This window comes from Bombus affinis, chromosome 5 (assembly GCF_024516045.1).
Source record: "Bombus affinis isolate iyBomAffi1 chromosome 5, iyBomAffi1.2, whole genome shotgun sequence".
NCBI lineage: Eukaryota > Metazoa > Arthropoda > Insecta > Hymenoptera > Apidae > Bombus > Bombus affinis.
Window position 1 is genome coordinate 11,908,727 of NC_066348.1, and position 12,273 is coordinate 11,920,999.

The 12,273-nt window shown below is 39.7% G+C and overlaps 2 protein-coding genes across 6 annotated transcripts in view; both read left to right on the forward strand.

Annotated features, from left to right (window-relative positions):
- Positions 1 to 12,273, forward strand: part of LOC126916704 (rotatin) — a 237,586-nt gene that overhangs the window by 155,523 nt on the left and 69,790 nt on the right. The gene's annotated exons all lie outside the window — the stretch shown is intronic.
- LOC126916720 (heparan sulfate glucosamine 3-O-sulfotransferase 5) overlaps positions 1 to 12,273 on the forward strand; it is a 147,828-nt gene that overhangs the window by 111,431 nt on the left and 24,124 nt on the right. For 4 of the 5 annotated variants that reach the window (XM_050722794.1, XM_050722796.1, XM_050722792.1 and 1 more), the window contains one exon: positions 12,165 to 12,258. The exons of the other annotated variant lie outside the window; for it this stretch is intronic. In XM_050722794.1, coding sequence (XP_050578751.1) covers positions 12,200 to 12,258 — 59 coding nt within the window. In that variant the 5' untranslated portion in view covers positions 12,165 to 12,199. The remainder of the gene's footprint in view (positions 1 to 12,164; positions 12,259 to 12,273) is intronic. 5 annotated transcript variants of the gene reach the window in all.

Genomic DNA, 12,273 nt, shown 5'->3' on the forward strand with positions numbered 1-12,273 from the left:
TCGTACGATTTTAACGAACACTCCGATTACTCGCTCCGTTGATCTAAACGCGTGTCTGTATTCCAAATGCTTTGCGTTTTGAAATTTCTGAAATTATTTACCGTTGATTGCTTGCCTTGTCTTGCCTTGCTTACGTTTCTATGGCGTGCATTTTATTTCATAGAGAATGTCCAGATGGAACGTTTTGCCTTATTTCGCGTTTATGCGCAACGAACGTGTAAAACAATAATGTATAGAACAATGGAATAATAGTGTTTAGAAAAACGTGGGTGCAAAGCAATATCGAGTTCATTAGTGCGGGTGAAATGCGCGAGAAGAAGCAAATTAGCTCTGTTTGTTAGCGAACACGTCTGGGTTTGAGAGAAACGGAGGAAGAGAGAGACCGGTGGGAGGCGCAAAATTACGCGATTCAAATTCTGCTCTGCAGAGTATGCGTGTCTACAGCACCGTGTATTTTCTCTGAAATTGCTGCGATCTTTTGCGCATTAACCGCAAAAAGAACTCGTACGTTGCTAGTCTGTAAAAGTGTTGCGAGAATCGTATTTTGTGTCGTCACGTTATTTCATCGTTACCTTTCCAGTCTCGTTCAATATCAGATTCGTTTTACTGTTCTGCATTTACGTTGTTACACAGAGTGACCTCGGGCAGAAAAATCGTCGCATTCGAACTAAACCTTCTATTTTTCTTAATTTTCTTTTTTTTTTTTCTCTTTTTTTCTCAGAAAAGATTATAAAGATAGAATTCGGAAGATATTATCGAAATATACGCGAGCGTCGTTAGATTTAAATTTTTTCGATCTCGGTCGGATTTGAAACTTTCGTAATGACCGAGAAGCGTACACATTTGTGGATCTCGGATTTTCGATCGTGTTTTCAGTAGTACGTTGCGCTTTATTCCGACGTCGTGAACATTCCAATACGCTTTTTCAGGGCAGACCTAAAGGAGAAACGGTTTCAGGTGAAACAGGTTTCAGTAGTACGGTACGCTTTGTTTCGACGTTTCGTGAACGGCGGCAATTCGTTTCTTCGCAGGGTAGACCTAAAAAAGAAACAGTTTCAGGGCAGACCTAAAAAAAGAACAGTTGCACCTGAAGAGAAGTGAACTGGAACGTTCACGAAACGTCGGAAGAATGCGCAACCTACTACTGAAACCCGAAGAACCGCGAGTATGTCGAGATAAAAACCATTGAGAAATGTTCGTTTCGCTCGACCTACGTTTTACGCGACACTACGAAACGTCTGTTCAAATTATTTTCCTATAGAAATCACACGTTAACGATGAGTTTCGCCGTACGCGTTTAACCGAAACCCAACAGCTGCCAATCCGTTTTATTCAGAAATTCATATACAGGGTGCGACCGAATAATATGTACAAACGAGCACGAGGCGAATCCTTATACAAAAATAAGAACAAAATATAGAATAAAATTTTTTCATTTAAGGCCTAGTTTACGAGAAAATCGACTTTGAAAATATATCAAGTATAGTTGAACATACGCACCCTGTATATTTCTCCGATACTCGATTCCAGCCAGGTGTTGCTCGTAAAAGAATTCCAGATAGAACGTTCACGGATAGCTGGCAGACAAAGGAAGATATTTCGAGAAGTTCAATGTCATCTTGGAGAACGTATTGTCTCATAGTTATCATTTTTATAGCCTCGCTTGACCTAGGTTCTCGCACAACGAACGATGAATCGAGGGTGCACTCGATAATGACAACGGTGACCTGAAAATTGTGTCAAGAATACTCGATCGCGACACTGAAGCAACGAAGGCGCGTGCCACTTCGAAGGGTACGAAGAAACAATTTTAAAACGTAAGAATAACCTTCGATCTTGAGTCGTCGGAATCGATAACACGCCAACTATTATTCTGCTGAACTCGCTACGTATTCCCGACGTGGTGACATATTTTCGTCAATTCTTTTTTCCTTCTCCACAGATCGAAAGATTATTTTTAAGAGGTTGCTGCTCGCGTTACGATTGTTTCGCCGAGTTGTTACAGGCCGATTACGAGCTGCTAACTTTAAGTAAATAAGGTATACGGTGAGCTATATATTTTACGAGCTATTTTCTCGAATATTCCAACAAATAGTAATTCGTTTGTCTTCATTGTTCGGTACGTTCTGCTGTTTTTACAGGTTTCGCGATAAGTATAGAACAAAGTCTCGAGTAAAAAGTTCTCGATAATCTTGAGGAAACAGCAGCGACTTCGCAACCTTGTATCTTTGATTACCATGACTATAAAAGATCGTATCCTTGATAGATCTTTCGCGAGAAGCGTTACTTATCTTGGAAGATTTTCCCTACTTGGCACGTAGGTTACTTTTTTTAAAAAACATTTCATTCTTTGAATTAATATTTCTTATAGTTTTTATAGGAATTTCGTATAGAAAATAGGAATTTATTTCATTTTCAACGTTAGTGGGAAAATGATATTTCATAAAAGGACGGTCATTGAAAATTTTATCCGCAGACCTGAAGTTTTCTCAAGTTACGATAACATTTATCCGCGGGAACGTTACTTTCCAGACAAATGCTTGCTTATCTTGGTAATACCCGTTCTCCATTGGTCCAACATATAAGTTGACCCTTCGATAAAAGAAGATAAATTTCAACCTGCTATCAAGATCCCAGCTTTATAATCGTGAGCAAATTGTAAACGATTTAGCGACATACACCATTCTCTGGTTGACATTTTGTTCGAGCAAAGGATAATAAAACTGATGTTCTGCTTCTTTCTTTTTTGAAATCATTCGCGTTACGTTTACATTTGACACGTTGACTACCACGATGGTTATCGGTGACGACTCTCATTTGTATTCAATTTTTTAGAACGATTAAAGGAAGATAAATTCTTTGCACTGAAAAAACTTCGTCGATGTCGATATTTGAAATAACTTTGTTAGAAAAATGTGCGCAAATACAATATGATATTTTACAAAAGTTAAAGATAATATTATGGCGTGGTATATTTGAATGTATCGCGGCTCCGGCAGATATATAAAATTCGTCCGTGCAAATTCGACCAGCAAAAATACGGTTGGCGATAATTAGAATATCTAGAAAATATCGTTCACGGCCATTTTCGTGAAAATATCCGAAAAATCGAAGAAAAGATTAGTTATGTATATATATGACATACAAGATAGAGGACGGAAAGCGCACATAGAAAAATGAGGTTCAGCCATATATTTTGAAAAGTTTGAATAGCCATGTTTCCATAGATATGTATAACGTGGCTGGAAGTTTCTTCGAAATTATCGATCCGGTTCGGCGTAGATCGGCCGTGGATAGCAAAACTTTCCACAAATTTCGCGTGTTCCGGGCACATCGAACATTACGGCTTTAAAGTAGCTATTCAACCCCTGGAAAACGATCGAACCGTTCTCTTCGAGCCGAACTCTTTTTGCTTTCGCTTGTACGGCGCGCTAAAAAGTAACTTTCGTTGTGGAACCAGTGCGGTTTCACGCAAGGCCGTGGCGGTGCTTCTTCCAACGAGCAGCGCCAGTTTTCACCATTCCAAATAAGGAAAGGAGCGAAACGTTTTAACACGATACACATTAACTGCGGTATCGAGTTTCATTCGTTCGAAATCTCCTCTGTAACCAAAGAAGAACTTGAATATTAGGTCGTTCTGAAACTTCCTGGTGGTTTAGTTCTGAAACAACCTAGCTGCCTTAAAGTGGAACGTTACCTTTGAAAGAAGATCAATTTCGATCTGCTACGATGGCTGGTCTAATCTTGTAATCGATGCTTACGGAATATTTCTCTCTACAATTCTCTGGTCGACATCCTATTCGAGTAAAATTCAAAAGTACTGTACAAGCTGGCGCGTATTCCGGATTTTTAGCTTTCTTTGTGGCGCTTCGGGTTTCGATAGGTTTTCTAACAGCACGTTTCGCGAACGTTTCAGTGCGTTTCTACGGGGCACAACTTACCGGACAGATGGTACTTTTACCGAGAAACGATTCCGACATTTTTACAGGAATGCTTGTTCATTTAGAAAATGTGAGATCAGAGATTGCGAGGAATGGAGAAATCCTATTTCGAGCTTGATGTATTATTGATACGACTGACATAGAACGTTTCGGCAACGAAAGCCGGAAAAACCACAAATATGCCGCATTATGTATTTATGGTAATTATATTTAGCGTGCACGATTTTAATAGACTTTAGATGGAAATTAAGTTGGTTATACTTGGTAAATTGGAATAAATAATAGAAATTCCCTAGACGAAGTAAGAGACGCCCTTGTGATATTAACAATCACCGGCAATTGCTTCTTAATTAATTCATATTCTACTGATTACGTATATTTCATTCGAATGGAACCTGTCTACTTTGATAATGGACTTGTTATTTTCAATTACTACGTTATTAACTGCTAGCAATTAGTACGATGCAAATATTAATCGATATACGTTGTTGATAAAATTTAGACGAACGATATTTCTCGATTAAATAATACAATACCTGCGCTGCCTTTATTATAATTGAAGTTTCGATTTATTTATTTATAGCTAGCCGATATCCTGTCAGTTGCTTCGCCAAACATTTTCAACCTACAAAATCTGCTATTACTTGATTGAAGTTCGTAATTATCCGTTTACGGTTAATTGATATCGTGTCGGTTGCTGCGTTGAATATTTCCAACCCGCAGGAACTGCCGTTACTTTCCTATACGCTCGATAGAATTATCCAGATTGGCTGAAGAATCGCGTGGGTCTAGAAAGTTGCAAAGATAGACTCGCTCTTTAAAAAGTTTCAGATAGAACTATGCAAATGTCGATCGATTGATGAGATTTAAACGAACGGGGTTTCTCGATTTTTTGGAAAGCTGCGACGAAAGGCGGATCGGTGGATCGCCGATGAAGGACGAAAGTTTAGACAACGATTCGAACGTACGAAAGAAGAAAAAGTTGCGCCGTGGAGTTTCGCGTGCTCGAGGCGCATCGCGCGAGTAACGTTCCGTGGCCGAGCGTTTAACACGTTGAGAAGCGGCGCGCACGATGAAACAAGCCGCATACATTAGCGATCGTTAGATAGCGTTTCCAGTTTAGGGTTTGAATAATGTTCCTGGAAACGTTCTTAAATCAAGCGAAATAAGAATAGCTCGAGAGCTTTTCCCTCGAGCCAGCACGATAGGCCAATTCCTTCGAGCCGAGAACTTCCCTTTTCAATTTCCTCGCGTCCTAATTTTTCATTAATTAGAACCGCTCCCGATGTTAATATCCGACGGGACATGAATTTTAACCTGTTTAATCAGATTGTCTCTTAATCGGAGACTCGAAGTGTAATTAGCGAATTCAAAATTATTAAAAGTGGAACAATTTCGGTTAGGTTGGTTTTTGCAAATGTTAACACGATATGAAATAAAAAGGTTACCATCTCTGCAGAATTTCGACAGGCACTTGCTGCTGTCGTTCGCTCACGTTCCACGATACTAACAATAGTCGTTAGATATAATTTATAATAATAATTGTTTGTTGATCACAAGCTCTACCTGTTGTTCCTTTGTGATTAGACACTCGTGAATCGAAGAAAATAATTGCTTTTATGAATAGTTGCGTTGGATCGTGAGTTTCGAACGAGGGTACACTGAAGGTGCTAAATGAAGTGTATTATTGTTCGACGTATAAAACGGAATAAAATAACTTGCGTTATTCGTTGCCGTTTATTTATGATAAATTGATTCGTTAAGTTGTAATGTTATGTGTAAATATTGCGTACACACGGAATACGTGTGTTCGATAAAGTAGGGGAAAAATTGTAATCTATTGAGAAAATACAGCAGTATAACGTTAAGCGTTATCGAGAATGGAGACAACAAGCAGCACGTTATTGATGGAAAATAAAATAAGTAAAATACGTAAGATTAGCCGGTGTATATCCTTTTCTCTCGTATTCGTATTTTTCAAAAACTCCTACTTGAATCATACGAGAAGTTCTTAGAATTATGTTGTTGTTAGGATATACACTCTTTCGCGATAAATATTTTAAAACAACGTGGCAAACTACGAACTTTAAGTATCGTAACGTTTTCAGTATCGTACCGCGAGTTTTTCTAGAAAACAAACGACATGTTTCCAGCTACATTATATATGTATTAAATATTTCATGGAACGGAGCAACTCGTGTTACAAATTGTACGTACACCGTTCATAGAGGGAAAAAGAAACGCGAGTACAAATACGCGAATAAAATATGGAAGGCTGAGTTTACCGTGAAAGAATAATCCGCTGCAATAGAGGATTATGTTCAAGGTAGCACTTACAACGATTAAAAACTAATACCAGGCTGCATTTACTCGACCATATGCTTTTCTCCAAGGTACTACGCGTTTATTTCGCCAGACGTTACAACCTTGACAAAATGAAAAAATGTCATTTATTACCAAGTAGTTGGAGAAAATCGAAGAACGTGTACCTTCTGCTGGACGAAACCGTGAAAACTTGTAAAATGTCCGATCCAGAAATGATCGGCATGGGAGGCTTAAATTCCACGAGACTGCGTATCGTGGAGGGTTGAAAGAATTCTCGTAAATTGCACGAAGATCGAAAGAAAGAGGAAACCCGTAATCATCTTCCCGCGGAAGTCGATTGATCCCGGAGGAAAAAACACGAGGGCGAATGTTGCGTGTTCTGTGTTGCATGTCGGGGATGATGGCAGCGGGAGGCGGTGAAAACCGACCTGATCGTGCCCGAGGAACCGTACGGCCTTTACAATACCGTCTGGAAACGACCGTGGACGTTATGCAAGCGGAAGAATGTCGTGTGTTACATCGCCGAAACGATCGCACACCCACGCCCTACATCCTTGCTTTCATTCCACTGTGCATCATTAACCTCTCCTCTGTTCGATGTATCGATTCTGTTCTCGCGTTCTTCTCGTTTCCGAAGACCTTTCGTGACAGAGGGTGGAACGATTCTACACGAGGAAAAATTCCAAGAAAATTCCTTTCTCGTTTCGTGTTGGAACGTGGTGCGAAAGATCGGTAGATCGAGAATGGAAAGCGTGTTTTTCGTATGTAAAAGACAGAGGCGCCTCTTTCGCTAAATCGCTACGGTTTATTGCTGTTTCGAGAACCTCGTCGAGCGCGGAAACGTCGACCGATTCATCGATCTCGCGATCTTAACCCATTTGCATCCAAGCGCGGATTATTACGCGCGCTACGACTGCTTTTTTTATTTCCATTTTAATCTAAATAATTCTTTTTTAAATAAATAATTTTTACTTTTTTCCTCTGTTATAAAAAATGTTATGTTTGCGAAGTAACATTGTCTACCAATCGTTTTGAATGGTAAATTTTCTATAAACTCCATGAAGAATTCGGATGTCACTGCACCTACGATCGACCACGCGCGGTTATAGGGACCAGTCCTCTTAACTATAGAGCCATGATGCAAATCGGTTAAATACAGTTTCATAAATAATTTCGCGAATACACCGCAAGATCGTGAAATAGCCGGTATTTTCAAGGGTCAAAGAGAGGTTTCACCCTCTTACAGCGAGTTTGGACAGTGAAAAGAAAAAAGAAGAGAGATAAGTATATCGTCTACGTATCTTCAAAGTTTCATAATTTGTTGAATTTACGAGAGACCTTCCCCTGTAGCTTTTCTTCTATCGTCCAGACGCTTGCTACGCAGACTTTCGTTCTATAAACGTTTCGTAGTCTTGGTATGCATAAATACGATAAAGAAATACGACACGCGTACTCGAAGAAATTCGAAAAACCCGAACAAGAGTTTGCGTATCGTCGACGTCAACCTTCGTTAACCTGGATCGAACAAAAGACAACGAGAAGCTGGGAATCGGAGGATAGTTTCGAAAGAATCGTCGCACGTTCCTTCGCATGATACGAACATCGATAAAGAAAGTTGGACAGGCATAACTCGCACCAGGTATCGATCATCATCGTGGTTGTTTGCAAACTGGCGCCGACACGACGATCGCTTAACGCCGCTTTCAGCTTGGAATTTTTCCTTCCGACTGACCATTCCCACTCGCGAATCTGCCATTTCCAAAACGAATCCTCCACAGGACCGATACGATTCTCAAAGAACTGGCTGTAGTTTGACAACTTTTCAAAAGCTCATTTTGCAAAGTTATTCTCAAAATTACTCTCTTCACTCGTAACGTTCACCGGAGTTTCTTCCAACCGGGAAGTTAATTTTTCTATTACCCGGAGCTCGTTACGCGTCCGAATTTTCGAAGATATAATTTTTCCTCTGGAACGATGGAATAACCGAGTGTGGCTCACACAGCGGGACAAAAGAATGGTTACGATCCTTTTACCATCGAAAATGGTTTTATTCCATTATAAGAGCCATTGATAGAACGTGGGAAAATCTACGGACACGTAGTGTTTACCAAAGAAAATAAAAGACATGCGAATATTGCAGTCGTGGAGAAAGGAATTTCTTTTTTCTTTCGATCGCGTCAATGTAAAAGCAAAGGATTTCCATTGAAAATACAGAAATTTCTAATTACTTTCGTGGTTTTACTTTTGCAGTTTCGCGTAAAAGCTGTCGTACTTTTTAAAAATATTTCAACCAATCTGTACATTTACATAAATGTAAATTTTCGATCGAAACGAACAAATTTATATTTTCATACGGAATCGTTCCCTGATGTTTAAATCGCTAATTACACGGTATCTCGCGTTTTATTCGCTCGGGCACGAGCATAAAGCGATGTTTAAAAAAAAAAAAAAAAAAAAAAAAGTAAAAAGAAAAAAGAACAAGATTGAAAAAGAGCCGGAAAAGAATGGTTCGAACGATGGTATAAAAAAGAAATACAAACAACGTAGATATAATAAATGCAAGAAACCGCGACGCGCCACTCGTTCGCGTTTTCGAGAATTAATTTCGCGCGTATAAATAAGGTCGTAATAAGCGAGCAGTAATCCAGCGTTCCAATTAAAACGTTTCCATTTTCAAGTGTTGTGTTAAACGCTAACGAGCTGAAGGCCAAAGCGGAGGCTCTTCAATTATGCAAACCTTCACTGATAACGCATTCATCATTCTCCTAATCAGAGGTATTCTAAACTGGATCATCTTCCTCGCATTGTCGTCTCTCCTTATAATTACGAAAGCATTTTCTCTCGACGAAGAACTTCCGAGAAGATGCGTGTTACGGGTCTCCGTTATTCTTGGTACGAGCAATGGCAACGAGATTAATCGATGCCAGAATATGCTTTTTAACGAACCACAATGGCTGACGAAGCGAACGGTTTCGTAAGATGGATGAATCGGCTAGAAACAATTTCTACGCGAGCTTAATCCGATCTTCGCCAACATCTACGTGCCAGCACGCGCGCCGCATTAGTTAAAAAATTCCACCGATAATTTCTTATCTCTTGTCGTTCTCTCGTGATACTTTCGATGTTCCTTCCATTGGAAAGTCGAAGGGAAACGAGGAAAGGAGAAATTGAAAATTGTTCTACCGCGTATCTTTTGAGACGTTTCACTAAAGGTAAAAAAGAAGAAAAGAAACAAATTCAAAATGATCAGGACGTCGCATACTATCGCAACAGACGATTAGTCGTTATCATTAAACTGTTGTGCGTGAAAATTCCAACAACGCGTCGTTCCACTTGGAATCGCGATGTTCTTCGCTACCGTCGATTCACGACGGTCTCTACAGCTGCACGTGAGAACGTTCCGGTTAAGTGGAGCCACGTAAATCACTGTCATTGCTATCCTATACAATCCACTCACTCTCGTTCGCCATTGTTTCGAAATCTTCGTGCTATTTTAAACTAAATTTTCGATTTTCCTCCAATTCCATTTTTTCCCTCCAATTTCACGATACGCAATACGATTACCGCGATGAATAGATAACGAACGAGCGATGCACGTGGACATTCTTGCGTCAACGGAACGATTCATCGAATTCCGAGGAATAGAATGGGTGCCGTTTTTCGCTCAGTCGGTAAAGATGCACGTATCGAACTAGCAAATTTCATTACTCGCTCTGTCTCTTTTTTCTCTTTTCTCTTTTTATTCGCCTTCTTTTCTCGGGAATATTTTCTTTTTTTTTTTTTTCTTTCTTTCTTTCGCTTTGTTTCGAGCGATGGAGGATAGCAATTTGCATGCCCTGCTATGTTCGGAATATTTTCGGGCGGCTCGAAATGCACGTTCGTGCCTGGAGTTGCCTGTTCTGTGAAAATTTCTCATAATTTGTATTTCGAAGCGACGCGACGATTCTATTGTGTCTTATATACATGTGTATCTGGCTTCGGGAATTCAGGATGTGTAGCGGGTGCGTCTAGAGCAGGAAAACTTGAAGAAAAGCTTGGCGGTGACACGAAAAGAAGAAAAGAATTACGAGGGAGATTCGTGGTTAAAGTAATTCGCGATAGCGTAATCTTGAAACGTAAATTTCAATGTTGCCAAGAATACATCGGAATGGCAAGTATCGCGACAGTGTCAACCGACGCACTCTCGCTCTTGTATCTCGAGGAAGCCAAGCTCGCGAACAGTCACGCGGCAAAATGAGAAAAGTTATACCACTGTCATCGTGAATTTTCATTTTCGTCCGCAATAACGCAACTGATTTGCTCCGAATTGTCCTCGAAATCGTTTGATTGTTCACATCCTCGTCCCCGTCTCTTTCGTTACCACGCGAAATTGCGTTCTCGAGGAACCTTTGATTTTCGTTGATGTATCTACAGTGTACCGATGCTCGTTCGAACGCAAAGGTTTCGGGAACCTCGCGTTCGAATTAATTTCAGCGACGATGGTAACTCTTTTACGCGATGGAAATCAAAGTACAGCGAATCTCCTATCAGAGCGTCGACGAACCTCTGCTACGATTCTCGAATTTTTATATTCCGATCTTACTCTTCTCACGTTGCCAGCAAGTGGAATTCTTATTTCTTTATACTCCAATCGTAGTGTCTTAGCAAACGAAAAGAATTTGCAACGTTTCGAGTCGTTTAGGAAAAAAAATTGAGACGGGAAATCGTGCGTGTGGTAGAACTCCATTTTCTTGAACATGCAATTTGTATAATTAAAGTTCATCGATTTTCTTCGCTGCCTAATATTTTTCGTTCACAAAACAAGAGCTCACAGTCAGATAAGCGAATTCAAGTAGCACAAGTTCAGTTAACTAAAATTTCTAGTAAATGGAGTTTTATTGTACAATAAGTTTCGTATAACTACGCTAAATGTAAAATAAATAAGAAATAAATATAAAATAAGCTAAATATTGTTACTCGTAACGATGATTCGTCGTTGATCAACTCGATGCAGATAGTAAATATGTCGTAAGTAATATACAATGACTACAATGCATCTTTCGATGAAACATTTTTTTATCACAGCCTACGTTTCATTTCGATAGTATGGAATTTTTACAGTCGTACGAAAATACCTAATAATACGAAATTTATTACAATTGCATCTAATTAACTGGTACATACAGTGAGAGTTAAAAATAAACGCACTTCTTGAAGGTACAAAAGTTATTCGAAAGCCCCGACATATATTGTTGCATAAGTTGAAAATTGATAAAAAAATATAAAGTATGTAGAAATGCGAATAAATAGTAAAAAAAAGCATAGGTAAGTCAATATTGTACTAACCTCGTTTTAAAATGTACGTGTATCTAACTCTCGTTGTAAATGCGATAATAAACGCAGTGATGTGTACATACTTTTTGTACATACAAATGTATGTAGTAACTGAATGGGTCTTTAAAGAAGGGACAAGTAATGATGTTTTGGTTTAACAAGTAATATTCGATACAACGAACTGATTACAATATCGTCGTACGTCTTATTATCATACTCGGCTCTCAACTTCCCGATTCATACTCTTCGGCTCCTCCACTCACACTCTCCGGCTTCTGCACTCACTCTCTCTGACTTCTCAACTCACACTGTAGGATTTCCCAACTGATACCCCCTGGGCTAGCATCCCTTTGTCTTTTCTTAGCCCCGCCACGCATGTGTTCCGCGAACACCCGTGGCCAGGGTCACGTAGGCCTTTTCTACGAAACTATTCACTTGAAAGGACCGACGACACATTGATGGACGACGCCTCGGCTCTCGCGACATTGTTTATGGTTAACTAGACATTTTTCTCGGGCCCTTTTCCACGATACTACGTGTATGGAGATATTTATACGTAATTTTCGTTGTGTTGTATTTTTGCAGAATCCTCAAGAATGTGAACAAATAAACGAACGCAAATGCCCAACAAGGCACGGCCTCGTCGAGAGTGGTCTCCCCAGTCCCCTATAGATGTATTGTGAGTATCTCGTAA